General features: G+C 51.8%; 9 protein-coding genes and 1 non-coding gene across 10 annotated transcripts; 4 read left to right on the forward strand and 6 right to left on the reverse strand.

Moving 5' to 3' along the window:
- Positions 1 to 1,534: 1,534 nt before the first annotated feature.
- Positions 1,535 to 2,093, forward strand: BO86DRAFT_380861 (uncharacterized protein; the record flags this gene model as incomplete). Its single annotated transcript, XM_025670740.1, has 3 exons — positions 1,535 to 1,668; positions 1,735 to 1,884; positions 1,937 to 2,093. The coding sequence occupies 3 exons, from the start codon at positions 1,535 to 1,537 to the stop codon at positions 2,091 to 2,093; spliced, it is 441 nt and encodes a 146-aa protein (XP_025525943.1).
- Positions 2,094 to 2,596: 503 nt separating this feature from the next.
- BO86DRAFT_317205 (extracellular metalloproteinase) lies at positions 2,597 to 4,671 on the reverse strand (the record flags this gene model as incomplete). Its single annotated transcript, XM_025668157.1, has 4 exons — positions 2,597 to 2,783; positions 2,844 to 3,812; positions 3,873 to 4,264; positions 4,318 to 4,671. The coding sequence occupies 4 exons, from the start codon at positions 4,669 to 4,671 to the stop codon at positions 2,597 to 2,599; spliced, it is 1,902 nt and encodes a 633-aa protein (XP_025525944.1).
- A 1,491-nt stretch (positions 4,672 to 6,162) lies between these two features.
- Positions 6,163 to 6,244, reverse strand: BO86DRAFT_t192. The gene has a single exon. It is a non-coding gene; the product is annotated as a tRNA-Ser (tRNA).
- A 3,827-nt stretch (positions 6,245 to 10,071) lies between these two features.
- Positions 10,072 to 10,974, forward strand: BO86DRAFT_390651 (SDR family NAD(P)-dependent oxidoreductase). Its single transcript, XM_025672441.1, has one exon. The coding sequence runs from the start codon at positions 10,095 to 10,097 to the stop codon at positions 10,869 to 10,871; it is 777 nt and encodes a 258-aa protein (XP_025525945.1). The 5' UTR covers positions 10,072 to 10,094; the 3' UTR covers positions 10,872 to 10,974.
- BO86DRAFT_434260 (DUF1479 domain-containing protein) lies at positions 10,969 to 12,628 on the reverse strand (the record flags this gene model as incomplete). Its single annotated transcript, XM_025675891.1, has 6 exons — positions 12,118 to 12,628; positions 12,002 to 12,064; positions 11,764 to 11,872; positions 11,602 to 11,733; positions 11,347 to 11,558; positions 10,969 to 11,294 (listed from the first exon to the last, which is right to left on the reverse strand). Exons 1-6 carry the CDS (start codon positions 12,578 to 12,580, stop codon positions 10,969 to 10,971), a joined length of 1,305 nt encoding a protein of 434 aa, XP_025525946.1. The 5' UTR covers positions 12,581 to 12,628.
- A 203-nt stretch (positions 12,629 to 12,831) lies between these two features.
- Positions 12,832 to 14,602, forward strand: BO86DRAFT_449377 (2-deoxyglucose-6-phosphate phosphatase; the record flags this gene model as incomplete). The annotated part of the gene is made up of 5 exons (XM_025676704.1): positions 12,832 to 12,954; positions 13,009 to 13,030; positions 13,125 to 13,234; positions 13,312 to 13,771; positions 14,590 to 14,602. The coding sequence occupies exons 1-5, from the start codon at positions 12,858 to 12,860 to the stop codon at positions 14,600 to 14,602; spliced, it is 702 nt and encodes a 233-aa protein (XP_025525947.1). The 5' UTR covers positions 12,832 to 12,857.
- A 1,428-nt stretch (positions 14,603 to 16,030) lies between these two features.
- On the forward strand, positions 16,031 to 18,018 carry BO86DRAFT_317261 (fungal specific transcription factor domain-containing protein; the record flags this gene model as incomplete). The annotated part of the gene is made up of 3 exons (XM_025668162.1): positions 16,031 to 16,117; positions 16,196 to 17,300; positions 17,387 to 18,018. 3 exons carry the CDS (start codon positions 16,031 to 16,033, stop codon positions 18,016 to 18,018), a joined length of 1,824 nt encoding a protein of 607 aa, XP_025525948.1.
- Positions 18,019 to 18,202: 184 nt separating this feature from the next.
- On the reverse strand, positions 18,203 to 19,738 carry BO86DRAFT_401343 (amine oxidase; the record flags this gene model as incomplete). The annotated part of the gene is made up of 2 exons (XM_025673770.1): positions 18,203 to 18,773; positions 18,834 to 19,738. The coding sequence occupies 2 exons, from the start codon at positions 19,736 to 19,738 to the stop codon at positions 18,203 to 18,205; spliced, it is 1,476 nt and encodes a 491-aa protein (XP_025525949.1).
- A 616-nt stretch (positions 19,739 to 20,354) lies between these two features.
- Positions 20,355 to 20,835, reverse strand: BO86DRAFT_401344 (uncharacterized protein; the record flags this gene model as incomplete). The annotated part of the gene is made up of 3 exons (XM_025673771.1): positions 20,355 to 20,506; positions 20,573 to 20,701; positions 20,760 to 20,835. 3 exons carry the CDS (start codon positions 20,833 to 20,835, stop codon positions 20,355 to 20,357), a joined length of 357 nt encoding a protein of 118 aa, XP_025525950.1.
- A 470-nt stretch (positions 20,836 to 21,305) lies between these two features.
- BO86DRAFT_411236 (Zn(II)2Cys6 transcription factor) lies at positions 21,306 to 24,572 on the reverse strand (the record flags this gene model as incomplete). The annotated part of the gene is made up of 4 exons (XM_025674569.1): positions 24,120 to 24,572; positions 23,782 to 24,019; positions 22,388 to 23,092; positions 21,306 to 22,337 (listed from the first exon to the last, which is right to left on the reverse strand). The coding sequence occupies exons 1-4, from the start codon at positions 24,233 to 24,235 to the stop codon at positions 21,306 to 21,308; spliced, it is 2,091 nt and encodes a 696-aa protein (XP_025525951.1). The 5' UTR covers positions 24,236 to 24,572.
- Between the last annotated feature and the right edge of the window lie 713 nt (positions 24,573 to 25,285).

A 25,285-nucleotide genomic window follows, 5' to 3' on the forward strand; every position in this document is an offset into this window, starting at 1 on the left:
GCTATACGTAGTGGTTTGTAGTTCTTTCAACGGTAAAAGCCTTGGTAAAGATGTCAATATGGGGCCTTTCCCAAATGTAGGGACAGCTGAATGAAGATCGATATCTCCAATAAAGGTGGTGGAGAGGGCTCTTTGTGTGTTTACTTGTACCTTATACCCGAGACAATGTCTTTGTTTAGGGCCCTTCACGCACACAGTGGTATTATTGGTAAATCGATTGGTTTCTCATTGTGGTGGCTTGAAGGATGATAGGAACTACAAAAAACAACAATAGGTAAGCATACAACTGTCCCCTTGACCTTTTTGTTTGAGTCATCTATGCTATGGTGCTTGTAGAGTCAAACCTGGCAGACTAGGAGTGAACTTAGTGGATGACCCATAAAAGGTCATGGAGTAAGTGGACAAGCATGGCTGGTCTAGAACCTACCTAGTATTCTTTCACTTTCGCTGCATATATGTGGTATACACGGTCTTAGAATATAGATACAAAGTGCTCTTAGGTGTGATTGAGTCTTTATTTCGTGGTACTACAATCACAATTTCATGTCAGATGCCACGATAGATGTGCGTACTGGCTCAGTGTCGGTAAGCGGCAGAGTAGCACAAATCTCCCTTTCTACTCCGTCGGGAGCTGTGAGACTTTATGGTCCTTGGACCTTCAAATGTACACAGTGACATGACCAAGGCAGGCCGTCTTTGCGCTCTAGATGCAAAATAAAGAACGAAAGTCAGCATTGGAGCACCTTGATGCTCTACTGTGTACCTCAATTGTCTATTATAGAGTGGATTTACCTCAGCTCAAGGTTGAATCCGCTTATGAAGCAGGAGGTAATCAGAAAGAAAGGAAATGTCGGACGTGTCAGTGACCGTTGATATCCGGGTGATTGCAAATTGGTCGAGCTATTTCTCCGCATGGTTGCTGGGCTTGCTTGACAGCCTAAGGAGTTCGACATCGTAAGATATCTCGCTCCTCCAATCCGAATCGCACGGACAGCGTAACAGTACCTCGCAAATAACCCTTACGCTCTGGTGACTTTGCGCGAGCACGATCAGCATGTAAAATTGGGCATTGGGGATACAGTGATATCAAGCTTAGAGTTGGACGGAAAATTCCCACAAGATCTGAGCCCTGGAAGATGTTCCAATAAATGGCACCATAGATTCCGCACGTGCGACTCCGATTCAATGTACCTGACGATGTATAGTGATACCGAATTAGTCAAAATAGCCTTATTCCAAAAGGAACGGTCTCTGCCGAGGGCGAGACTCTTAAATCCTACGGGCATATTTTGAATGCGTCTATCTTTATTGGACGTGACCTCGGACGCTATGATATTAACGGCATTGGCAACGGTCAGCCAAGCAGATGAGCAAAGTATAGCACGAAGATCGCTACTATCATCCTCACAACAGAAGCCGGTGGCTATATAACCCTCCCACAGTATCCGCAAAATCTCTTTCTCTCACCCCCAGCATCGGATATTCCCATCCTTGGTCCCTACACCTCATTCCACATTCAATCACCACTCTCAAGATGCGCTTCTCTCTTATCGCTCTCGCAGTGTTCGCTGCTGCCTCCGCCGCCATGAAGCTGAGCGACGTGCCCGGCACCGAGGCCAATCCCCTAGATCTAGACAGCAACTACGTAGTCCAATGGACTTATAACGAGTATGTTTGTTCTTTATATGGACCACAGAGACCATGATCCACGGATACTAAGATACATTGACACAGAAATGAGAGAGACAAGCCCGTCTGGGTGGCTCTCTCCCACTACGATCAAGGCGGGTACTCGGAATGCTACCTGCTCTCCGGCCAGCTCCGCGCCGGGGATGGAAGCTTTCGCATCCCAACGCACCCTGTCTCCCAGCCGGTTACTCAAGTGTACGTTTACATCTCTTATCTTTGATCCAATGAATATTTCTTCTCTTTAGAGCTACATGACGCAAGCTCTGATTTTTCGCCCTTCCCTGGCATATAGCACTGGGTATCGGTTCCGCCTGCACCAGACCAACCAATGCGTCGCCAACCCCGGCATTGAGGACCAGACGAACCAGTTTCGCCTGAAGCCTTACTACCCACCTACGAACTAGACTGTTTTCATGGGCCGGTGAACGAGGAGGAACGTGATTCTAGGGCACTAGGTCTTTGGTCTCTGTTCATCCACAGGTTACGCTGGGATGGCAACTTGTCTACGAAAGAGCCTGGTCCCACCTATTCCAGGGTATACAGTCTCTGCTGTGGATACCTGTTCATTGGATATGAAGAATTGTGGAAGGTGTCGCTGTGTTGTCTGCTTGGAAACGGGAAGAGTGATGTCTGGAACAGTGTGTTAGCATGAGGTTAGTCGACTAGGTAGAGTTTACGGAAATGTCGCTTCATGACGTGGCTTGCATCAAAGTAACAATTGTACTCAAATCTCACAAAAGAAGTGTAATTAGCAAGCAAAAGCCATCGTTCTCGGATGACACAGCCACTGCCTAGGGTTGAAACACGGCCGTCCTGCACCACAAGCGCATGTACTGGAGTCAGTGCTTGAGTAAGTTTACACAGCGCATCGCTGGATATAATTCTTACTACACCTCCATGGTATAGATCAGCACAACCCTAGGGGAACGACGTTACTGTCCAAGCGAACCGACCCTTTAGTCTCAGCCCCTTGCCCCAGACCCCGCTTGGCGAACCCCCTCCAGATGGCACATTGATTGATCCCTTTCGTGAGCGCCCTATCGGCGTCTAGGATGGCGTCCCGCGCATGAAGAAATGTCGGATTGCAGGGTTGTCTGGTAGGATTGTATTCATGGTTATGAAGGGCAAAGAAAGCAAAGTAGACGATTACTTACAGCGCCATCGCATCCATCACCAGCTTCATAGCAAGATACCTCCCGTCCGTGGGAACCCTGTTGTGAAAGACCGGCTTGGGGCCATCATTCTTGCCGTATTTATCGATCAGGTTCCACAGAATCTCGTACAGCATGCTCGCCCACACCGATCCCGCATCGTGGAGCATCAGCATCCCATCTACGCTGGAGTAGGTGAGTGGGTTGGTGGTCAGCGAGGTCGAGTAAGGGTAGAGGCGCGACCCCTGCCCTGAGGCGTTAGATGCCCAACCACCGAAGGCGTAGTCGGTAGCCCGCGTGTCGTGGGGCTTAAGACGCACTGCCGTGGTCATGAAGTCGCTCCAGCCTTCGCCCATGCTGCTGGCTTCGAAGGCCGATAGACACCCTGAATTAGCCGGGCCGCCCGTCAGTCGCGTCGACAAGCCATGCGTGTATTCGTGTATGACCATCCCTGCATCGAAATCAGCGTCGCGGGGTGGATCCGACCGCGTGAAGATATTGATGCGCATATGTCCTGGTTCGCCGTCCGGGGGAGCCTTGAAGTAGGCGTTGTTGTAGGATAGCCCGTCCTGCGCGTTCAGGATCACGTAGTCGTTCTCGCGGCCGCCTCGACCGCTGTTGTTCCATTGGAAGTTGCCGGAGCTCTCAGTAAATCCCAGCGTGTAGAGGAGGTCGTGGTAGGTGTTTGCTGTGTACAGTAACTGGGTGATGGATGCGTTGACGTACGTATCCGGAGGGGACATGGCCGGTGAGTACGGGTACTCGAACTTGGAGTTCGGGCTGCTAGGCCGATAGTTGTCCATGTATGGTGCCAGACCCGAGGGATTGGACTGCGCAATCCCGTTGTTTCCTCGCGTGGTGGTGTAGATTGTGTTGCCATCGCCCTGCCAGGTGAAGGGAGAGGCGGTTTTGTCCCACGGGTCGGTGACAATCGTACGTACGCCCTCGGTTGGATCGTTCAACCCCCATTCACTGGGAGAGAATTAGCTGATTTATTTCTGTAAAATGAGATTCAAAATGGTTTCTACCCACTAAACCTCGTAGGTAGCAGAAGCAGCATAATCCACGACACCATGGACGGTTGCATTGGCGCCTGCATCTACGTATATCAAGTACCAGTTCGAGTCCATGTGCGCCTCGACTCTCCAAGTCAGGGCGAGACTCTCATCCGACCTGACTAAGAAGACCAATCTTGCTTTAGGGTCAGAGATGCCCCCCGACGTGCCTCGGAATACGAGATTATCTCCCTGGGCTCTCTCACACTTCACGTTGTCCAGGGAAAGTGGCAGTCTCAATGCTTTGCATGCACGGTTGAGGGCTGTCACCGAACCGATGGCATCCGTTCCGAGAAGAAGGTCCCTTCGGCGAACCATTCCAGTATAGAACGAGCTCCCATACGAGAAGACTGTCCCATCCTTCCCGATCTACAGGGATGTGTGAGACACGATACAAATTGACAGAGAGATGCGGCACCCACGTTGACGTTGAAGTCGGCGTTATCAATGTCCACATTGTGGACAGTCTGCCTGAAGTGGACATGGGCCACATTGTTATCACCGATATAGTGGTCGTCAACGACGCGAAAGGTTGTCCCGGGCACAATGGTCTGCACGAGCCGCTTCGCAGTCTCTAGATAACTGGCTTGTCCTGCTCGAGCAGCTAGGCGGATGTTGTCAGCCACTGCGTTAATCGAGTTGACGTAACTGGCCCGTGAGGTCAAACGCAAAGAACTTGGAGCTATAGCCTGAGACCTCCAGCTTTCAGAAGGCTGAGACGGAAGGGCGAGCGCACACAAATGTAGCGAAAAGATAACGATGATGGACGTCCACATTTTGATTGTCATGGCTCGAAACAGCGCATAGTAGTGGAGGGAGGTTAGCCCGGCCGGGAATTACCCCTTCTCTTCCACATCCTCAATTCAGTTGATAAGAAAACATGAAAGTCTTTTAAAGGCTTAGGATATGTGGTCATCCTCTGCAGTCGCCATACTGGATCCTATGTTGTCTCTGCCTTTTAGTTCTTCAAGAAGCCCTGCTATGAACACGATAGTTCCATATCTAGCGACGTGCAGAAAGCACCTGGCAATGATCTCGCCTGTATCTGAAGCTAAAGACATGCTTATGATATAAGGAATTGAGATCACGCGGGGTTTCTGCGCATGTGCCTTTGTTGAAGCTTTTGTCCTTCAAAACACAGTTACACTAGTCAAGCCCGTTTTGACATCCGATGTAACCCATGGCTGACCAGGGGCTCTGTCAGGACCCGAGATCTGAAGAATGCTCTGTTCTTCTTCTAAAATCTGTTCTCTCTACCCTGAACGTTTATCACCCACTCTCTGGGGTGAAATGTGGAACTTTGGGGTCAAAGAAGTGAATTTTCTTTTCTTTTTCTCATTAAGTCGCCTGTCATTATCCCAGGAGGAGACAAGCAGCCTCATCAATATTTTGCTGTATACTACAAGCATTGGCGGTACGCAAAGTCCTCTGAGTAGAACGGACGCGGGATCCCTAGGACACGTAAACTCTAGGTACCAAACTATTAAGTAACAACAGATGCCAATCTCTAACAAACGTTGCCCTAAGAATATGTCCTATTGCCCTCGATGCAGTACCTGTGACGGACTGATCATGTCTGGAATGATAAGCTTCAACAGTAGACAACTTGTGACTAGCTGGGTAGTCAAGGATGAGGGAATATAAATCGGATAAAATATCATTCGCCACGTTTCCCGCTCCGGAGTCTCTGTGAGACGTGCTGAAAGTCAAATCAGATGTGACCCTTTCGGTGCCAGTTCGCGAGGGTTCAGGTGCTTCCGTGTTGCCTTGGCTTGAAGTTGGCTTGTCGTGGAGATCGATGATGAGGTGGCAGAGGATCAAGGGGGGTCAGCACTATCACTTCACTATCGTCTTCTCAGTGACAAACTTGCGTCGGGGCCACCGAGGTGTATGTGTCCTCCATAGCAGGTCTTTGTCTGGCCGGCAGAGCTTATTAGTCTAACCCCAATGCTACAATCAAGTCAGACTTTGAACTTGGTGACCGATGATATTCGGTAGAATCCCTCTGCATGTGGATCTTTGCAGACATCTCTATCTTCCTATGACTGGTTAAAGGCAAAGGGTGGGGGGGGGGGTTGGTTCCATTTACATCTGTTTATCCATTTAGGCTATTGCCGGATTCTAGTCAAGGGGTCTCGACTAGTCGCAACACAGCTGATCCTCGGTCAACGCTGCTCACTCATGCTACAGACGGACTTCCAGAATTGCTCGAATCATGTGGAACAGGCGGGTGGAGTCAGGGTGGCCAGCAAAAAAGAAAGAAAAAACGACAACAGTCGGATTTGAACCGACGCCTCCGAAGAGAATAGATTTCTAGTCTATCGCCTTAGACCGCTCGGCCATATTGTCTTTTGTTGAAAAGCAACTCAGATTGAAAGCTTATATGGAAAACGTAATTTAGTCTCATCATGCCATCAATCACAAGCCTTGTATCTCTATCTCCCTATCATGTAACACAACAGATAGTTCAGTTGGATCGACATGGCTAAGTCGAATCGCCACTCCCATTTTATATCCTCTCAACCTGGGTAAATGACGATCGCATGATGCCTGAGGTATAGATTCAAGGTCTAATCCTGGCGAAGTGAAATCCGTATCAATGCCTACGCTCAAAAACTATACAAAGGAAACAACCTCCAAGGATAAAGCATGCAAAAGTCCATATTAGCATAAGGGAGTTAACAGCGAGAGAGTCGAGTCTTTGTCAAGTTCAACAAAGACACAAAGAGCCTGGGAGAGAACCTAGATATAGCTGCTCATTCACAACATGCACTCGAACTTGTGTCTTGCTTTCATTAGGTCCTATCAGAGTTAGTGCTCGGATAAGAACAATAGACCCCAATGCCCTGCGGATATTGTTTAAGCTCTTTGTTGATGATGTTCAAAGAATCTTCTTAATGCCCCTCGTACTGTACTAGATCAAGGTGTCTCATTGTAGCAATTTAATGCCCGCAGCACCCGTAAGAGGAGACCATGGCACAAGCTACAACCCATTTTAAGTGGCCAGCAGCAATCTTTATACACACCGACCGCAGCTTGTGGAGACAACTACACAATATCGTATAACACTTTGGTCCGAGGTGAACTGATCACGACCATTGTGCCTGTAATTCTCTGCTGTGCTGCTGGATTCCCTGAAACCATAGTCCGACCCCGTCACTATCGAGCCTTCGGCCCCGACCGCGTGCATTTTCTTCCCTGCAGCATTGCGGCGCTAGCCTTGGGAAGTCTGCTGAGTCTGTGCGAAATCAAGCAACTCGATCCGCCTATGAGTCAAACCGACGAAGATTGGGCAGCAATTGTGATATTTTTCTCTTTGATAGTTAAGACATGCAGTGCAATTCTTTGCTGTGCTGTGCAATTAGGGTATGATTAACTGCCCATGAGCTGGGTGGCTTTACAACCCGCCAAAGCGTGGTGAGCATAATTCGAGAGTGTATCTGCGTCGATAAGGGAGTGCTCTTTTGGCAGTAGGCAAAGACCCTGCAGCATATCATTGTTGTGTACATTTAGTATTCTTCTAGTCATAATCATCTGTTATTCTATGCTATGTACTTTCATAGATGTTGATTATAAGATTGTGCAATCATCACAATCTTTTTACTATCATCTCAAATTAGAGAGGAGTTGTTCCTTCGCCGATCAATAAAGATGGAATTTGCTCAATCCATTTTGTAATACCAGTGAGCTAGTTATCAACAGCCTTGGGAGCGTCCATGCAGAGCAGCTAGCAGCCACTGGCTGTTGGATCGATGCTGTTTCAGATAAGAAAACGTCCCACATCCAGCAGAGATTCGACATCACCCATGTTTTGTGTCAAATGTGAATAAGACAAATGTCAAATCAGTAAGGAACCTCGCTGTACATTTGCCTTCAGCATGCAATGGTCAATTACGATGGTATCAGAGTTCGGAGCAAAGCAATGTTACTGTTAAGGTGACATTGGCCAGCGCTTCTAGGCCCCGTCTCACACGTGATGATAACCTGCCATGGCTTGGGTATACGGAGTCTTGTTCTCTGCTCCTGGTGCAGATCAATTTGTCAAGGACGTGGATGAAGGATGGATTCAGCTACGTGAGGCTATCTAAGCGAGGAACCATCAACATGCGTGGCGGGCGGTGAGCAGCCTGGCTCTCGAGGTCTGAACAGTTTCTCCTGGACGTCAGCCTGTCTGGTGGCTGTTGCCTTCACCTTCATCTTCACTGGCCCCGTCAACATCCTCACTTTTCTTTTAGTCTCACTTCATTTCGTCTCAACTGAACGGTCCACGCGAATTTGTGTTCGACCTCAGGTCCGCTATTCATTTAATCACACTTGAAAGCGTACTCAGGTTCGTTAAGATCGACTAACTGGAGATGGCTGCTACGCTACCACTGGAGCTACTCATCCAGATAGCAACTTTTCTCGAGAGTACAGGCGCCCCCCTCACTCCGTGCGTGACTGTCTGTCGCCGCTGGCAAGCAGCATTTGAGCCGTTGCTCTACCGCAAAGTGCACATCTACACCACCGATGACCTTGAGAAATTCGGCCCAGGTCGCGCGCTTTCCCTAGAAAACTTTGATCGGATCACATCGGGAACAGGTGTTTTCCGAAGAGCTTGGATTTGACACATTGAATGTTATCTTGTTGTTCCATACGAGCTATATGACTGGCACACAATCCAACTGGAAGATTATACCACCGATAATGAAGTACGAAGAGAAAATGACCGTGCATTTCAGTCCGGTATTATCGCCCTCTTCAGGACGCTTAGTGACTGGGACTCAGGTCTTCGCGTCACACTGCAACTATTGATCCTGGGTCGGAAAGAGACGCTCGAGCCAAATACAGACGATTGTAAATTTACCGGACCGGATCCCCGGAGCTTCCCAGACGAATGGATACCGGTTGTTCCTCTTTATCGGGCATCGTTCGGTGACAGTGACCCATCTATGCTCCCAGTTGTCCCATGTATCGACCGACTTTGGTTCTCTGACGACCCTGAGGTCGATTTTCTTTCTGAGATTTGGGTAGGCGCGGCCATGCAAATCGCTCGAAACTGCTCCACCACGTGTGGACTGCGTCTCAACATGCAAGAGCATGTTAAGCCAGATCATTTGGACTATATCCAAGGTCGTCGTCGGGGTGAGTACCTCTGCTACAACATTGGGGTGTTGAGAGGTCCTGCCTTTTAATGATTTCCATACCAGCATTTGCCGAGGGAATAAAATCCCTTCCACCCACTCTCAGAGACTTGGAACTTTTAAGTTCATTCGAGTACCCTTGGAAGTGGTTGATGCCTGGGCTGAATCTTCTGGGATCCGATCACGACCTGTTGTCTCTCAATCTTCGCAACCTCAGCGTCAATCTCAGACGGTTAGACCTGGATGAGGTACCGCTTGCAGCTGACGTTCTGTTCCCCCTTGATGAACAAGGGAACCCCCTACCGGAAAGCCTGTCGCTTCACTGGCCACAAATTGAGGTTCTCGACCTCCGTGTGCCGCCAGTTCTCCCCACCGGTAAGCATTCCTCCAATATCTCAACAATCCACATCTCATCGTCATGCATAGGCAGGTGGGTTACTCTTCACCTCCCCGAGCGACAAAAGGAGCTCGATGCAATAGAGGACTGGTCAGACATCATCCGTGACGTGGAAAGGGGATACGGAGACCGTAAACTCTTGGATGGTGAACATGTCCAGCGAGTCCTCATCTCTCTCGGTCATGCTGTCCGTCGAATGCCCAAATTGACGTCACTGAGCTATGCGATTGATGACTACCCCAAATTTGAACTCCTTGTGGAATTCACTCCTTACGAACATGCAGATTTATTCTTGTACTCTGCGCATCGACCTGATAAACGAGCTGCTATGGCTTGGAATTGCCCATTCGACAAGCTCCCTGCGACTGTGGGAAGTATCAGGGACGTGACAGCAGTCATCACACCATGGTCTCCGGCTTAAGTGACACTTTGCATAACATCCTATGCAGTTATCATTTCAGAAAGACATACGTAGCTGGCTGCCAAGCATCATGATGTATGCAGTATCATGTAATTAGTGGGGTGTAACTGCAAGGGTTAGTCTATCCGCCGCGGGCCATCCCCGCTACCCCTCAATGCTGTCCCGGAGTAGCCCTGGAGTATTAAGATAAAAGTCTCTCGCTTACCCACTATCTTTCCCCGCTATTTCGTCCTTTCCTTGATAGAATCTTCACCCAGAATGACCGGCAAGTCCCTCCAAGGCAAAAACGCCATCATCACCGGCGCCTCCCGCGGCATCGGCCGCGGCATCGCCCACGAACTCGCCCACCGCGGCGCCAACATCCTCCTCACCTACCAGAACGCCCTTGCGCAAGCCGAGGAAGTCGTCTCCGACCTCATCCAGCGACATGGAATAGACGCATTCGCCGTGCAGGCCGAGGGCAGCGACATCGATGCCCCTCCGCGCATCGTCCGCGCCGCCGTGGAGCGCTGGGGCGGCACAATTGACATCATTGTCAACAATGCGGGCGCCAGGGACGATTACGCCTTTGAAGATATGACCCACGAGGCGTGGGAGGCGCAGCTCGCCACGAATCTCCGCTTCCCGGTCTTTCTCATCAAAGAGGCTACCCCGTACTTCGGCAAAGCACCCCGGATCGTCAACTTCTCCAGCAGCTATGCGCGCGACGGCCATCCGGGGTGCGTGGCGTACGTGGCTGCCAAGGGGGCGATCGAGAGTTTGACGAGGTCGTTAGCCACGGAGCTGGGTCATAAGTATAATGCGACCGTCAACTGTGTGAGTCCCGGCCCGGTGGATACGGAATTGTGGCAGCGAAGCATCGAGGATGCAGAAGTGCGGAAGGATTGGGAGCGGGTGGTCAAGAGCACGCCTGCGGCCCCGAGAGTGGCGGACGTCGATGATATCGCGCAGGTGGTGGCGTTCCTCGTCGAAGACGGTAGTCGGTGGGTTACGGGGAGTGTTGTGAATGCCAATGGGGGGTTACTGTTCAATTGATTGTGTGGAGGACATGGTAAAGATTTTCTACGTCTATATTTGTACATATTTTTCGATGGAATAGATCACATCTAATGTGAGTTACAAGGTGTCTACCTCAGAAGCCCATAATCTCATCGGCTATTTTCAACACAGCGCGCTGTCCTTGCTTCAGGTTCTTCTCTCCAGTGTTCCACTTTTCCAGTCCCAGAGATCTCAATCCCTGCTCCTTAGTATAACGAGCTAGGTGTGCTTGGGTTGTGCGTCCAATGTGTTCACTTTCGCCCTTGCCTCCAGGGAAGTCGGGCGGTGGCACACCATTGAGAAAGTCTTCTCTCTGACGGCGAACATACTGCGCATTGGCCTCGGTTACGGGGCAAGCAGGAATGTACAAGACACTGCTGTCTCCACGTCCCTGGTGCACCTTGTCGACGGAATGGATGGCTAACCCTCGTCAGCAAAATCAGGCAGAGAAATCGAGGTGGATGGGACGTACTATCACAGTGCCAAGCGACGTAATCGCCAGGGGCAATATGGGGCATATGCACCATGGTCTTTTCTAGCCGCAAGTGGGGATGCAAGATATCGCTCAGTTCCTGCGCGTACCCCGGCGTGGCGCCCTCCAGTTTGCTGGACATCGACGCCTCAAGACGCCAGTTTGTGGGGTCGAGGTAGGTATCCAGGGCCAGCCGGAGGAGACGAAATCGGCTCAAAGAACGGGCGCAACAGGTAGTATGCGGTGGCCATGGACAACAGGGGGTTGACGAGAAGCGTGCCCTCGCGGGGACCTGTGTGCGACATGCTTAACCAGCCCTGGAACATCCGGAACATGGAACACGCGCCCGCCCCGTTATACAAGTCCGCCACCGCTGGAACTCGGCAGCTGGCTTCCCAGGGGTCATACTATTCCCACTGCCCCTCCCAGATACGTTTGTAGACCTGTCCCAGTCCGTATCCGTCGTCTTCCCAGCGCTCGACGCTGCCGCCGTCCACATGAGGTCCCAAGGCGAAACCGGCATCACCTGGCTGGCGAATGCGCAGGCGGTCGGCATATGTTCAGGGGTGGAGGGGGGAGATGAGGGCATGGTTCGCGCGCGAGTGCCAGAAGCTCATGAGGAATTGCTGGGTATGCAGCATGTGGGGATGCAGACGAGCACGCATCTGAGGCTGGGACCAGTATAGCTCAAATACCTGCGGATCGTGAGGGGGGAATGCTGCGGTGCGTCATTTCAGCAATAAGATGACTCTCAAGGAAAGTTTCTCATACCTCGGGTCTGAGGGTTGGCTCGCACGTACGCCTCAATCTCCTCCTTGTAGGTGCGGGCCTCGCTCTCAGGAATCACACCCCGCACCACCGCAACACCACGCTTGCGGAGTTCATCCTGGAACTTCGCCAGTGCAGCATGAATGTCTTTGAAGTCGATGGAGGGGATGATCTCGGATCCTTTGGTTGCGATGAGTGCTACTTCATCACGCAGCCGGCACAAGAGTCGATCCCAGCTTTGTTTCACCTGATCTTCGTGTCCAGCAATTAGACGCCGCTTCTGATCGGCGAACCTAAGTGGCAGTGCATTCTCTTTCACTCCTGAGAGGGAGACGAATACTGAGGAGATATCGCCTTCTTTGCGGGGGTTCTGTGTCGAAGTGGCCAGCTGGCGATGTGCTCTGGGTTTGGAGAGAATGCGCAGAGCCGGACGGAGGCTCGCGGTCTGAACTTGTGAAGTATGCATGTTGCAGCGATTTGGTTTCAAGCCAAGATGATTGTCGCCTTGTTTGTGATTCTGTCTGAGGCTTGCGAGAGATTCATGTGGGTTCTTATACATCACGAGCCTGCACTTAAGCTGCCTGGGCAAGCAGGCGGGTGGGTTTCCTAATGCGGTAACCGGCCGCCCGCCAGCCCTGAGCGGCGCCACTTGACCCCTTATCGCTTATAAATTAATCCCTCTTTTCCTGCATTTTGCAAGCATGCAAACGTGAGTAGATTTGCAGTTCTTCTAAAATTACATCATGGCCCAATCGTTCCAGTCAGCCGGTCGAACCGAGCGACATGCATTTGCCGGGGTTCTTCTCGACTTTGATGGGACAATCATCGATTCGACTGAAGGTAAGCGTGACGAACCTCTCGCCGGGTGCATATGTGGCTGATATTGATGCACAGCAATCGTGGAAAACTGGACAAGGTATGTCTTCTACACCATGCTTCCTTGCTGGTGCTTGCCTACTAGCCAACAACAACCCATTCACTCCCCGTATCCTACTGAACATTATGTCCAGAGTCGCTGCCGAACTGGGGTTGGACCATCGCGACATCCTCCGCGCCTCTCATGGTAGACGAAGCATTGATGTGCTCAAAGAGCTAGATCCCACTAAAGCAAACTGGGAATGTAAGTCTAAGCGGCCCGCCTTTTCCTCTTTGTCTTGTTCCGTCCTTCGTAGTGATTATAGCACTAATTACCCTCAGATGTGAGCGCCATGGAGGCCAGAATCCCCCTTCTCTCTTCCACGCCTGCAGTGGAGATCGCGGGAGCGCGGCGGCTACTGGAACAACTCAACCACTATTCCATCCCGCATGCCATTGTCACCTCAGGCAGCAAGGCATTGCTGGATGCTTGGTTGAGTATCCTTCAGCTCCCGCGGGCAATGAAGGCCACGACCGCCGAGGATGTCAAGATCGGTAAGCCGGACCCCGAGGGGTATCGTATGGCCAAGAAGAAGTTGCTTCAACATCGTTCTGGGGAAGGGGAAGTTCTCGTGATGGAAGACGCTCCTGCAGGAATTGTCGCCGGCAAAGCAGCGGGATGCAAGGTGTTGGCTGTGACGACTACGCATACGGTGCAGCAGTTGAAGGAGGCTGGTGCGGATTGGGTTGTTCGGGATCATCGCTTTGTTGATTTTGAGGCCCCGGCCGGGTCTGGGGATATGTGTCTGACTTTTCATGACCTTCTGTAGCCACCTTTGTATGAAACCATTGATTCTTCCAGTATCTAGCAATTCCGGAGAACATCAAGACAGCGCAAATCAGCTATGCATAAGAAAATCCGCTTCAATACACAAGCATCTCCATTGACATCCGCCACCGAGTTTTGACATAGGTTTCAATTGACCAACCATTGCGCCGCTTATGAGAAAGAAGAGTTCAGGCTTATGGCAAATTCTACATTCCATTTCAGCTTTTCAGTCCAGTTAGCCTTCATATGTATGGAGGTGGTAAAGGCCCTTCCAGTGATATTACTCTGTCAATAGCAGAGTCGTAGCTCGGTGTTCGGCTCAGCTCTTGAATATCGACCCATCCGGAGTCTGATGGCATGTGCCCACATGGCGAAGAACATCTCGATAGTACAGGTGAGCATACACGTGACTGGTCTGCCATGCTATCACTATCAGTGAGCAATGGGTCTTCTTGGTGTTTGCCGTACACCGGAGGAATGATGTGTCTGGAATAGAGGGACGATGCCTTGAGCTGGGTGATGTTGACGTTATGCATGTAGATGACAACGGGGGTAGAGGCCCGGACCTAACCGCTGGGAATTAGCTCAGCGCTTTCGATCATCCGTGTCAGCTTTACTTACCGATGATATGTGCCCGTCCATGTTGATGATTCGGATGGTGACGGTCACGTTGTGGGTGATATCAAAGTGAGAGGATTGGATCGCCTGAGCGCAGTCGTGAATCGATGTCGGCAAGGGGAGGAGCGGTGCAATCTCATATCCGCCGTCGGGCTCATGGACTGAGATATCAGGGTCTTTAGATGACGAGACCTCTTTTTTACAGATTACACGCGAGCGAGTGATACGATTCAGGAACCCGCCGTCGAAGGATGGATTTGGCGCAAAGTGGTGAGTCTCCACGACTTCGATTGTGATACTTTCGATCTGAAGACCCTCGGTCAATGGGTATAGTTGAACTCGAGGGCAGAGATCTGATCCAAACGGTATCTGGGTGGTGGGATAGGTGATAGAATATCGAATTTTGCCCGGCCACTCGTTGTCCAGAGCCTATGCAATAGCAGGGTCAGAGGCTGCTTGTGAATGTCCGTCTAAGGTGAAGGGAAACCCACATGTACGGTCGCAAAGGAGTACCACTCACTCGGCGCATAGCTTCGATACACCTTGATGCTCTCGTGGCATGTCAGATCGCTTGCAAGTCTCCTCGTCACGGTTCCGATCAGCAGATATGAGACCGAATAGCCTTCCACGCCATCCACAGACTCTCGCATATGCTCTCCTTGCCCGAGGGCGAGGTCAAATATTACCTCATGTCTGCCCGAAGCATATGTTCTGGACTGAAAGACAGGTGTTCGCATCAGCTGCCAACTGCGCTGGAAGATAACCGACTCGGTGCAGCGTTTGGTCAACGTCTGGGGCCTCTCGGAGCTGCCCCATCTGGGAATACTAATGTGTCAGCTTGATATCAAGACCCGAGATGCGCTCTCGGTGCTTCAACACGTACCGTCGCTTCACGAATCCCCTCAATTGTACGTCGATCGATCCTATCCGCATAGGCTGCGCCAGGCTCAAGATCAACTTGCCCGTGATGTGAGGGGTCTCTGGGGTGGGGTTGCGTTCTGCCGGCAGAAAGACCCGGTGGGCATATGGACTATGCCAATTCACAGATTAGACACCATTTCACAGAAATGCTTGAAGCAGGTTGGAGGACATACTCCAATTCAAAATGTAGATTACAGCCGTGGTTTGACATCGTCACTCAAGGGTAAATGGAGTTTGATTGTACTGTACAGACTGTACGGCTGCCATCAGCACTAAACAATGAGCTTTTATCCTTGGCCCCTGACTTCTCGAACTGCAACTTTTTGTTCTTCTTCTTTTTCTTCTTCTTCACTATATCATTCATGATGGGATTCGCCCTGCACTGCACTGCACCCCACTATCTATGCCTATTTGGGAAACCGTGCCGCCGAGATGGCGATGGCGGGCCGGAGAGCGGTTGATTCCACTTTAGGAAAGCTTCCCGCTCGGCTGCCGCCTCCCGCGCCTGCGCCTTTTCCTTTTTCACTGCTCTTCCATTATCGACCTTGAACATTATCAACAAGCAGTCAGTAACTTACCACTGGGTATAGGTAGTCACAATGCATTGGCAAACCTTGGCAAGCCTCTAGCTTCGTCCATAAGCCCCCTCTTGCCGATCACCCTTCCTCTCTTCCTCGTCATATCCCAGATCAAATGGAGGTTACCTGGCTAGCCGACTCCCCGCAGACCCGCAGTCGAAAGAGAGCGTTGAGAGCCTGCGACCTTTGCCAGCGGAAAAAGGTGTGTAGCTCTTTACTCAAACCGTGGCATGTGGTGAAAGTATGAGAACACTGACTTGCTCTTTTACACCAATCACAGAAACGCTGTCACCATGCGGGTACGCAGCCAAATTCCAGTCGCATGCGTCGAAGGCCGGCTGGACCCAGCCCCACCGGAGCGCAACCCCAGCATCACTCGCGGGTTTCGACAACACCAGATGCCATTCTGCCGGCTCGCTTCGTTGGTGAGATGAATCCGGAGGCGGAGATTCGAGAGAAACTGGCGGTTGGTTCGAATTCCACTCTTCTGCGTGACCGCGTGGGACTCTGGATTCCTGCCTCTGGCGCTGAAAATGGAGGAGATGAATTGAGGAAAACTGCCAACAACATGGACAATCTAGCCCCAACATATCCCGCAGAAGAGGTATATACGTCTCAGGTGCTGGAAAGTTTGATTCGCCGACGGTACGAGTCCGCACGTCAGGCCTGTAGGCCACTGCCCTCATCCACCCGCACTCCTCTCTTCGCCATTTATTTCTCCCAAGTCAACCACATCCTGCCCATCGTCGACCCTCGCATAGCTGTCTCCTCCCCTTTTCTAGAGCGAGCAATATGTCTAGTGGCAGCCAAGTCGAGAGCTGCTGCACCGCATCTGTACTTGACCGAGAATGCCGCCGTAGTGTCGCCTCGAGTGTTCTGCACGGAAGTCTACCAAGGACTTGAAGATGCGTTGACCGAAGGGCTCGAGCGGGACCGTGTGACTAGGATCCGAGTGCTCGCATTAATAGCCTTGCATTGTGAGAACTCGGAGGGATCCGAAATCGCGTCGATGCATCTTTCGCAGGCCATTCACCAAGCACAAACCGTGGGTATGCACCTCAAGCGACCGGGCGATGGCGACTCGACACATCTCAAGCTCTTCTGGAGTCTGTGGACCCTGGACAAGCTTCTTGCATCGATGCTCGGTCGCCCGGCTCTGATCAACGACCATGATATCAGCATCGAGAGGCCGTGCAGCGCAAACAATGCTACCGAAACTCCTACAACCGCCTTCGACGTTTGGTTCAGGATCTCGGAACTCTTGTCTGAGGCTATCCTGTTTTACCGACCCGGAACGAACCACGAGGATGGAGCAGAGAAACAATTCCCCAGCTTTGAGCAAACAGTGGGTCCCTACAGCCAGGAACTCGAATTTGCCTCCCTGGGTATGTGGCTTTCCTCTTGACCCCGAATGTGGCGATGTAGGGACTGTGATGACGATAAGATCCTCACAAGGCTGATCCTTGTGCAGAACTGTTAGAGCTTTATTACCAAGCCGTCGCAATTGTCTTTCACCGAACGGTCGATAACACGGCCTCGGAACCGCACAACTTTGCACGCAATCAACAAGGCCTCGCAGCCATCCGCGTGCAGTCCATCGTGGCGAGAGAGTGCTCCGAGGACCTACCTCCTTTCCCGATCGTCTCATATGCAGTGGCATTGTCCATGAGCGTTTCCTATCGCCAATACCGGTCCAGCAATCTTATTACGCACCGAAGACGAGCTGCAACCGACATTGACGTGTGCTGTTCATTACTTGAGGGCCTAAGTGTCTCATGGTATTCTGCCGAATCGATGGCCCGGTTGGGCCGCAAGGCTCTCCAGCAAATCCAGGAGAGTGATCCGGGCTTGTACGGAGACACGTCCGGAGTCCATATGCCTACATTGCAGTCTCCACAAGCGACTCGTAGTAAGCGTACTCGAGTGGCTGCCGCTTTGACCGGAAACGAAGAAAGTATGTCGATGAATGCGGCCTCTGGACCTGTTGCACAAGATTCCGTCGTATACTATACGGGAGACCACGATTGGGCGATTGGCGACATGTATGACCTGGATCTCGCCTTCGATGACTTCTTGGATCTTTCTTTGCCGACCAACTTCTAATTTGCATTCTTTGCGGGCCTGATGTGGAGTCTCGAGCCAGTGCATCACGATGGTTAAGGATGAAATAATTGATTCCCAATAGACATCCTGGTGTTTCGTGGCAATATCCTTGTTACACATCATTCAACCAACAAAGCGGACTTTGCCTCAACACAAGGCGCAAAGCCAGCAATGAAATGTCTAGCTACAGTTTGGCAGTCACTCTGGAAGTCTTCTTCAACAGCTGCACAGTATCCCGAACAGCGACCTGGCCTCGCTCGATGGCTCCATCAATAAAGCCGCGCCAACCATCCGCCCAGTCCGCGCTTGCGAAAAGAATGCGTCCGTGCGGTTTCTGGAGCTCTTGCAGATGGACCGAAGCACTGTTGGGGCCCCAGCAGGCCCACACGCCCTTAGAATACGGGTCGTTCATCCAGTCATGGGTTGCGTACGCCTCGACGGTAACATCGGGCTTGATATCCCGCTTGAACCTCTGCACGATGTACTCACTGTCGGTCTTCTGGGTCAAATGCCCGTTGTATCCGAAACCTATGCACCAGGTGCCTGATGGTCCCGAAGGCTGGGTGCCATTGTGGTCCGAGAACGCAAAGACGAACTCTGAGTCGCTGGCGTCATTAGCCGTCCAGAACCAGCCGGGCAGCGTTTCACGTAATTTGAAGTGGATCTTTGCGCCGCGGTTGATATGGCCTTGGCTCACGGCGGTTTGGCGAAGGGGTGAGAGTGGAGGGTTGAATTGCACGTCCCCGAGACAGTTTCTGGCTAAGCGTTAGCAACTGCTCATTCTCTGTTGAGGTATGCGTGGTCCAGACACTTACAGTGGGATTGTGGAGATGGCTGCGCCAGCCCGGAACCTCCGTCCGTCCTGCGTGCGCACCTCAACCTCATCCAGCACATGGCTCACTTCTGCGACAACCGTGCCGAAACTGATGTCCCCGACATACTCGCTCAGAATTGCCCGAGCAAGGGAGGTCATCCCGCCTCGTTCCAGCTTGTAATTCCCTGCCAGCTCGAACACGCCCGCCATGCTGTGGCCCCCGAGTGCAAACCAGCGCAGTGCTTCGGTGAACCCTGTCTCCTTCGCCGGGGCACTACCGAACGTGCTGACGTTGGACGCGAACAACTCCTTCTCCCATTGATGCAAGTCCGTCAGCTGATTCAACCTGTCCTGCACACTGAGATGATCGTATTTCTTCCACGGTGAGGGTGCCCGCAGCGGGTCATGGGGATACGGCATCAAAGCACGACTGTCCAATCCATCGATCGCGAAGACCCTCTGCGCCACGCGCTCGAGTACCGGCCCGTATTGCTCGGAGGAAACCTTCTCCATCGCCCCGCCTGACGACTTGAACAATTGCTCATGGGGCGCGAAGGTCCCCGCCGATGCTTTCAGGTTCCGGTGCAGCCCGTACCGATGCAGCTCGGCGTAGAGGTGCGGCTGGTTCCAGTGCACCCAGGTGCCGCCCATCTCGATCTCCTCCCCGAGTACTTGGGCTGTCCAAGTGCGCCCGCCGAAGCGATCGCGGGCTTCTACCAGGAGAACAGCGAGGCCATGCTTCCGGCTCAGGTCTCGGGCTGCGGTGAGGCCTGCGAACCCAGCACCGATGACGACCACGTCGTAGCGGTCGCGAAGGGCCGGGGAGCTTGGCTGCACTGCATCTGTGGGTAGGCCTGAGGTGATTTGGGTGGGAGTCCAGAGAAAACCTTCATTTGAGCGAGGCATGACGAAGTACCTTGTGTTTGTATTGTGTCAAAGATGCGCTTTTCAAATCGTGGGATAGGAGACTTAGACTTTCCCTGAGATTCATAGATATAGCCCTGCGTCATGTGTTCCAACGTGGGTTTCGGGACCCGCGCATCCCGAAGGCAGCTCGAGGTGATGCACAACTGGCACCGTTATCTTTCAGATGGTGTCTTGGAACGTGCATGCTGATTGTAATCCAGGCCACGGACGAGACACGATTCTGACGCACTTTTTTGCCGAATCGGGTAAGGCTAGCTCAGAACCCTAAGGTGGAGTTTAGTCGCAGATTAAGAAAGAGATTGACATCTCAACCTGCATATCTCTCAGATTCCGTCAACCAGGGCCCAGTGATAAGACGGATTTAGGTAGATATGCCTCGCAGCAGATTGTTGCGATTACGTTCACAGCCTTGCTTGTCCACCAAGGTGCTGATTGCCGTACTGTATGTACACCGTACAAAGTCATAGCGGTTCATTATAGCAGATACTTTACGTTAAGCAAAGGATTTTTATACAAGAGCAACAAACTCTGTAATATACGGGGATGGATGTATGATTTGCCCAAGTCTTGCATACAGGCCCCCCCCTAAGTTTACTCAGATTTTAGCCGGCAAACGCCCCCCACACTTCCACGCCACCCCATAACTATCTGAAGAAAAGGTGATAGTGCTACCTCGAGGAAAGAAAAAGGTATCGCCCGGTCTGACTGTGGCCCTCTGCCCGGTCTCATCACGGAGGTTGATCTCACCTGCACAGTTGGGCCAATTAGCCGGTCCACGATTCGACCCTAGAGGAACCCGGCTGGAGCACTCACCCTCTATCACCACCCCAACTTCGTCGTAGGTATACTCTGGGGGTGTTGCTTCTGGCCCTTTCTCAATTCGAAACCAGCAGCCGACAATTGGGTTTGTGTTATCGCGCTTCTCTGTTCCGAGCAGGTCGTCTGTTTCATCTGTTAGCAGGGCGATGTCATCGGATTTGTAGGTGGGAGATAGTCGGACCGAAGAAGACATTCGGAATGCCGCCGAAGTTGGGAAGCTTGTAGGCTTCGACCTTGCTTTTGACTTGGAGGACCATGGTGATTGTTCGGTGGTGGCTATGGTGTAGTTTGTTCGTGATGCTGTATCGTGTGAACGGCGGTTTATATAAGTAGATGTCGGGGTCATGGAGCGGCACATGGCAGTCGAACAGTTGCGGATAGTATATCTCCACCTGATGACTAGGGATGTAGCTAAGAAAATGTTGAGGTAATCGCAAGAATGCCTTTATCCATGTGCACCCATCGTGTAAACCGTGCCTATAGTTTCTATTAAACTATCTTAGTGTGTATCACAGCCAGCCAGCCCCGGGCCTCAAAGCTGATCGCTGAAAAGGGACTAGCGCGGCATGGACCCCCATACAACCAATCGCATCCTCTGGCCGACGCACTATTTACCCGAACGCGGTTAGTGTCGTGCGCCTCAGGCTGCAGGGTGATAGAATGACTCCAAGCCTAGACGAAGGCCCGAATGTATCTTGGAAAGACTGATAGTCATTTCCACCTAGGACTAGCCAAGTATTGTCTCCAAACGCTCGGAGGCCATCACTTCTGTCCATTGGACGTACTCGAAGTCCCCACCAGGCTCGTCTGCAACCTTCTGCACATCGGACAGGAACCATACCCGATCCAGAATCTCCTGCGCCCGGGGAATAGCGGCAACGCCGACGATTCGATGAGTGGTCTCGATGCGCTCACGCACGGAGTTGCGCCAGAAGAGGCAGGTATCCTCCTGCAGGGTGGAGTCCAGGATATCTGGTGAAGATTGACCACTTTGATGTGGCCGGAGGGCCGTGCACGCAGGAACCTGCAATGCACTGCCGGCAACGATCAGCGGAATCGTGAGCAGGCAATAGACACCCGAGGTGGTGGGAAGGACTCCGATAGCAGCCAGCACGTTTGTGGCCAGTGTGAAAATATACTGGGCCCGCCTCGACGTCCACGAGGTCTGGCCACGCACCTGTGTTTCGTCGTCCGACCCCGCATGGAGGTCGGGGAATGCCATGTATAGCTGAAGGAGGCTTGTTTGTTGATAAATACGAGCGAGTCGTTGAAGGTGGTCGATGGGCGTTCGTGCATCCACTGTGTCTTCGATGTGCTCCTGCAAAGGGACTTGATAGCGGAGGAGCGCGGTCTCCACACTTCGAGCGTGGTCCATCATGTCGGTGCTGACATGCCTCAACCCACTTACTGATGGAGCGGCGATAGACATCTGACGAAGCAGAGATCGGTGTCTGGTCAGGGTGCCGACCCTAGCCAGACAGACAAACAAGGGTGTGCAAATGCCGGTCCAGGGGTTGATGTAGATGCTGGACGGCTCATCGGCCACTAGGTAGGCGATTGTGTCCAATGGTTGAGTATGGACGAAGGAAGTAACTGCTTCCCAGTAGACCATGAGACCAGTGATGAGACTTCTGGTTCGAGGGTAGCCTTCTACTTGGGAGGAAGGGCCTGGCCTCGTAGACGCTGACAGCCATTTGCGATATAAGACCCGGGAGCCGTGTAGATGGGTGATGCCCAGTTGCGTCGGATCATGCCATCCCTACCTCAGGCTGTCAGTTGTGGTGGTGAACAGTGAAAATGGTTTCTCACCTCAGTCATGCCCAGAAGTATGCTACCAAGAAGCATCTCGACGGTCCCATCGAGCGATGATGCGCCCTCTCTCCAATGCGGGGTGGATACTGCCTCTATCTCCGCTTTCAGACAGGCTAATGCTGTTGATCGATGAGTCAGGGTGGTTGTTACCATGTCGCCTCGTATTGGGGTGAGATGAGCGGCGGACATGGCCAGAACACAGGAGTGGATTAGTGGACGGGAGCTTATCAGGGCTCCGACCTCCATGCGGAAGAAGTTCTTGTGCGAGTCAAAACATGAGTTAACTGGACAGACTTTGGAGAAATAGTGGCGCAGTAGAGTTGTGTCGTCATCTTCCAGGGTGACGTAGACCTGGTGCAGGTTGGTCAACCTCGTTAGGTCGCTGGTGGTGGGACTTCCTCTGGTCAATAGAGTGGAAGTGTTGTCTCCATCAATGCAGAAGGGTGATTCGGGGTCAGTTTGGGTTCGATGAGCAGCTTCAGCTCGATGAGCATAGGCTGTGGAGTCGGTTGACCTGCTCGGCTGGATGAAATGTGCTTGCAATGTCTGCATGGTCTCTTCCAGCTCGGAGGATGGGTGCGTGATGCCCTTGCCTACCTCATACTTAGAGGACCACTTCAAGGGTCGTCTGTAGCCTGGACAGTCGAAGTTCTTCCGTGTACATTGGTTACACGCTGGTACCGTCTCGTCACACTTGATCCGCTGTGTAGATTTGGTTAGCAAGGCACATAGATCTCCGGTCTGATGGGAACCCTACTCTCTGTTTGCATCGGGGACAGCCACCTTGAGTGAATAATAAGTTAGTTCGAACACCCTGGTAGACACCGCTCACCTGAGCAACAGCAGGCCGCACTCACTCCGAGCTTTAACTCTACGACGAGAGACTGGTTGCGGGGTTGACATGGGAGGTGTGTGAGAGCAGCTCCGAATGCGACCTAGGCGGAAGTGAACGCGAAACTCTTGCGAATGCTCCTAGGATCATGAAGCAAACAGTTGAACCCTGAAGTACTAGGTACGACTGTTCCGGTTCTCAAACAGTCTTCTTCCCCGCAATCCGCTTCAATGCCGAGCGGAGATAAGCTCCCGGCTGGATAACTGCTGGGAATCCTATTGGCCATGCGCCTTGACGGCTGGCTTGTGTCCTAAGGCACGTGACCTAGTACTATAACTACCGAAATCATCATAACCACAACGTACCGTACATTGAAAGATTTCACCCCAACTCCTAGCGCCAAAGTCCATATACAATCCAGCCATACCTCGTCTCCATCGCCTGCTCAGATATCCGGAAACTCCAACGCTGAGAAACCAAGCCAGGTAGTCACCGCTGATCATCATATCTGGATCCGAACAGGAATAGATGAGAAGGAAGGAGGCGGAAGGCTGCCTACCGGGGCATCTGCATACGCACGAGTCGCTTTGTGCGTCAAGCGCGCTGTGATGATTGTAATCAGAGTCAGCAGCTCGGCACGTAGAAGCCGCTGGTCCGCATCCTTCCCATCGGTATCGTGAATCACCATCTCCTTCAGATGAGGATGCTGCCCGTTGGCTGCGTCCCAGACTACTTCCACTTGCCACCGCGGCGCCTGAATCTCTAAAAGAAGATCGAAATTGGTGAAATCCCCGATACTGTCAGAGACCCGATTGGTCATGGATTAGATTATTGGTTAATCACGGCTACCCTCCCGGCAGAGGGACAAGGAGAGGGAAGGGGCAAAGACCAACTCACTCTCTATATATCGCGGCCCTGGAGGAAATTCCTCTCGCTGGGGGAACACTCCGTGACAAGCCAACTCCTCCCCCAGTGTACCCCAGTGCCCGCGTTCGATTGGAGGAATTCATCATCCAAATACATCGGACCGGGCTTGAGATAGTGCTCAACCTGGATGAGGATATCTCCTTTGTAGGGCTCGAAGAAGCGGGGCCACAGGGACTTGTCCTCCAGGGATAGGGCGCCCAGCTGGATCCCAGTCGATTCTACATCTGCTGTGCTGAAGTACCCGAAACCCAATGCCTTGACCTGTGTTCGATAGCGCAGAGTCTCTCCCGACAAAGCTTGCGCTTAGGTCGTTTATCGATGAGCGTCATGGTATAGATGGGGCTGACAGTGGGAGGACAGAGAGTTAAGCGGGGCTGCTAGTGTATTCAGCAAAGGAGGAGGGCAGTCAGGAGTGGTGCTTGTGGTGTACTCAACTTAATCAAAGAACCGAGCCTGTGTTATGAGGGAAGGATGGAAAAGGAACAGGTAAATAGTAACCTAAACGCGCACGTGGCAGTTCTTAATCGGGTTGCACGGCAACCGTACTAGACTATTCGGACCTGCGTGTGGTTGATAGGCAGTGTTTGCAAGGCATTTCTAATATTGCGGTAAACAAAACGCGAAAATAAGCATAAGCAAGGGTAATGTGGCTGAATACCACCAAATCGCACTTTGTATAACATTGCTCCCGGTCATTGATTGAAAAGTGGTAGGATGTGGAGTTGGACAACCACAACAACAATTACATCCACAGAACTTTCTTATCAGTGATAGCCAAGAATAAGCGCCCCTACCTTCAGGCCATTGTAATCTCTTCACTAACATGTGCAATTCTCCCTATCTTCTCTCTCAGAATTCTGACACCAAGCATAAACGGCGTATACCACATTAGATTTGCCAAGAAAGGAGAGGGGTTCGGGTGGGGTCAAAACATCACTATTCACATTATCGATAACAACCATCTCTTGGAGTTTATAAATCTTCAAAATAGGCGGCTCTTTGTGTATATGTTATTTCCCCACTTGACACCAGACACTCACCATTGCACTTACCGTGGCGCTCAGGGCTCATGCAAAACGGGCAGTAAAGTGAGAGCTACTATAGAGATAAATACCCGGCCGTGCGTTTCTACTGGC

Source organism: Aspergillus japonicus (genome assembly GCF_003184785.1).
Source record: "Aspergillus japonicus CBS 114.51 unplaced genomic scaffold BO86scaffold_39, whole genome shotgun sequence".
NCBI lineage: Eukaryota > Fungi > Ascomycota > Eurotiomycetes > Eurotiales > Aspergillaceae > Aspergillus > Aspergillus japonicus.

Coding starts and splice junctions, on each gene's coding strand:
- BO86DRAFT_390651 (XM_025672441.1), top strand. CDS start 10,095: ATGACCGGCAAGTCCCTCCAAGGCAAAAACGCCATCATCACCGGCGCC.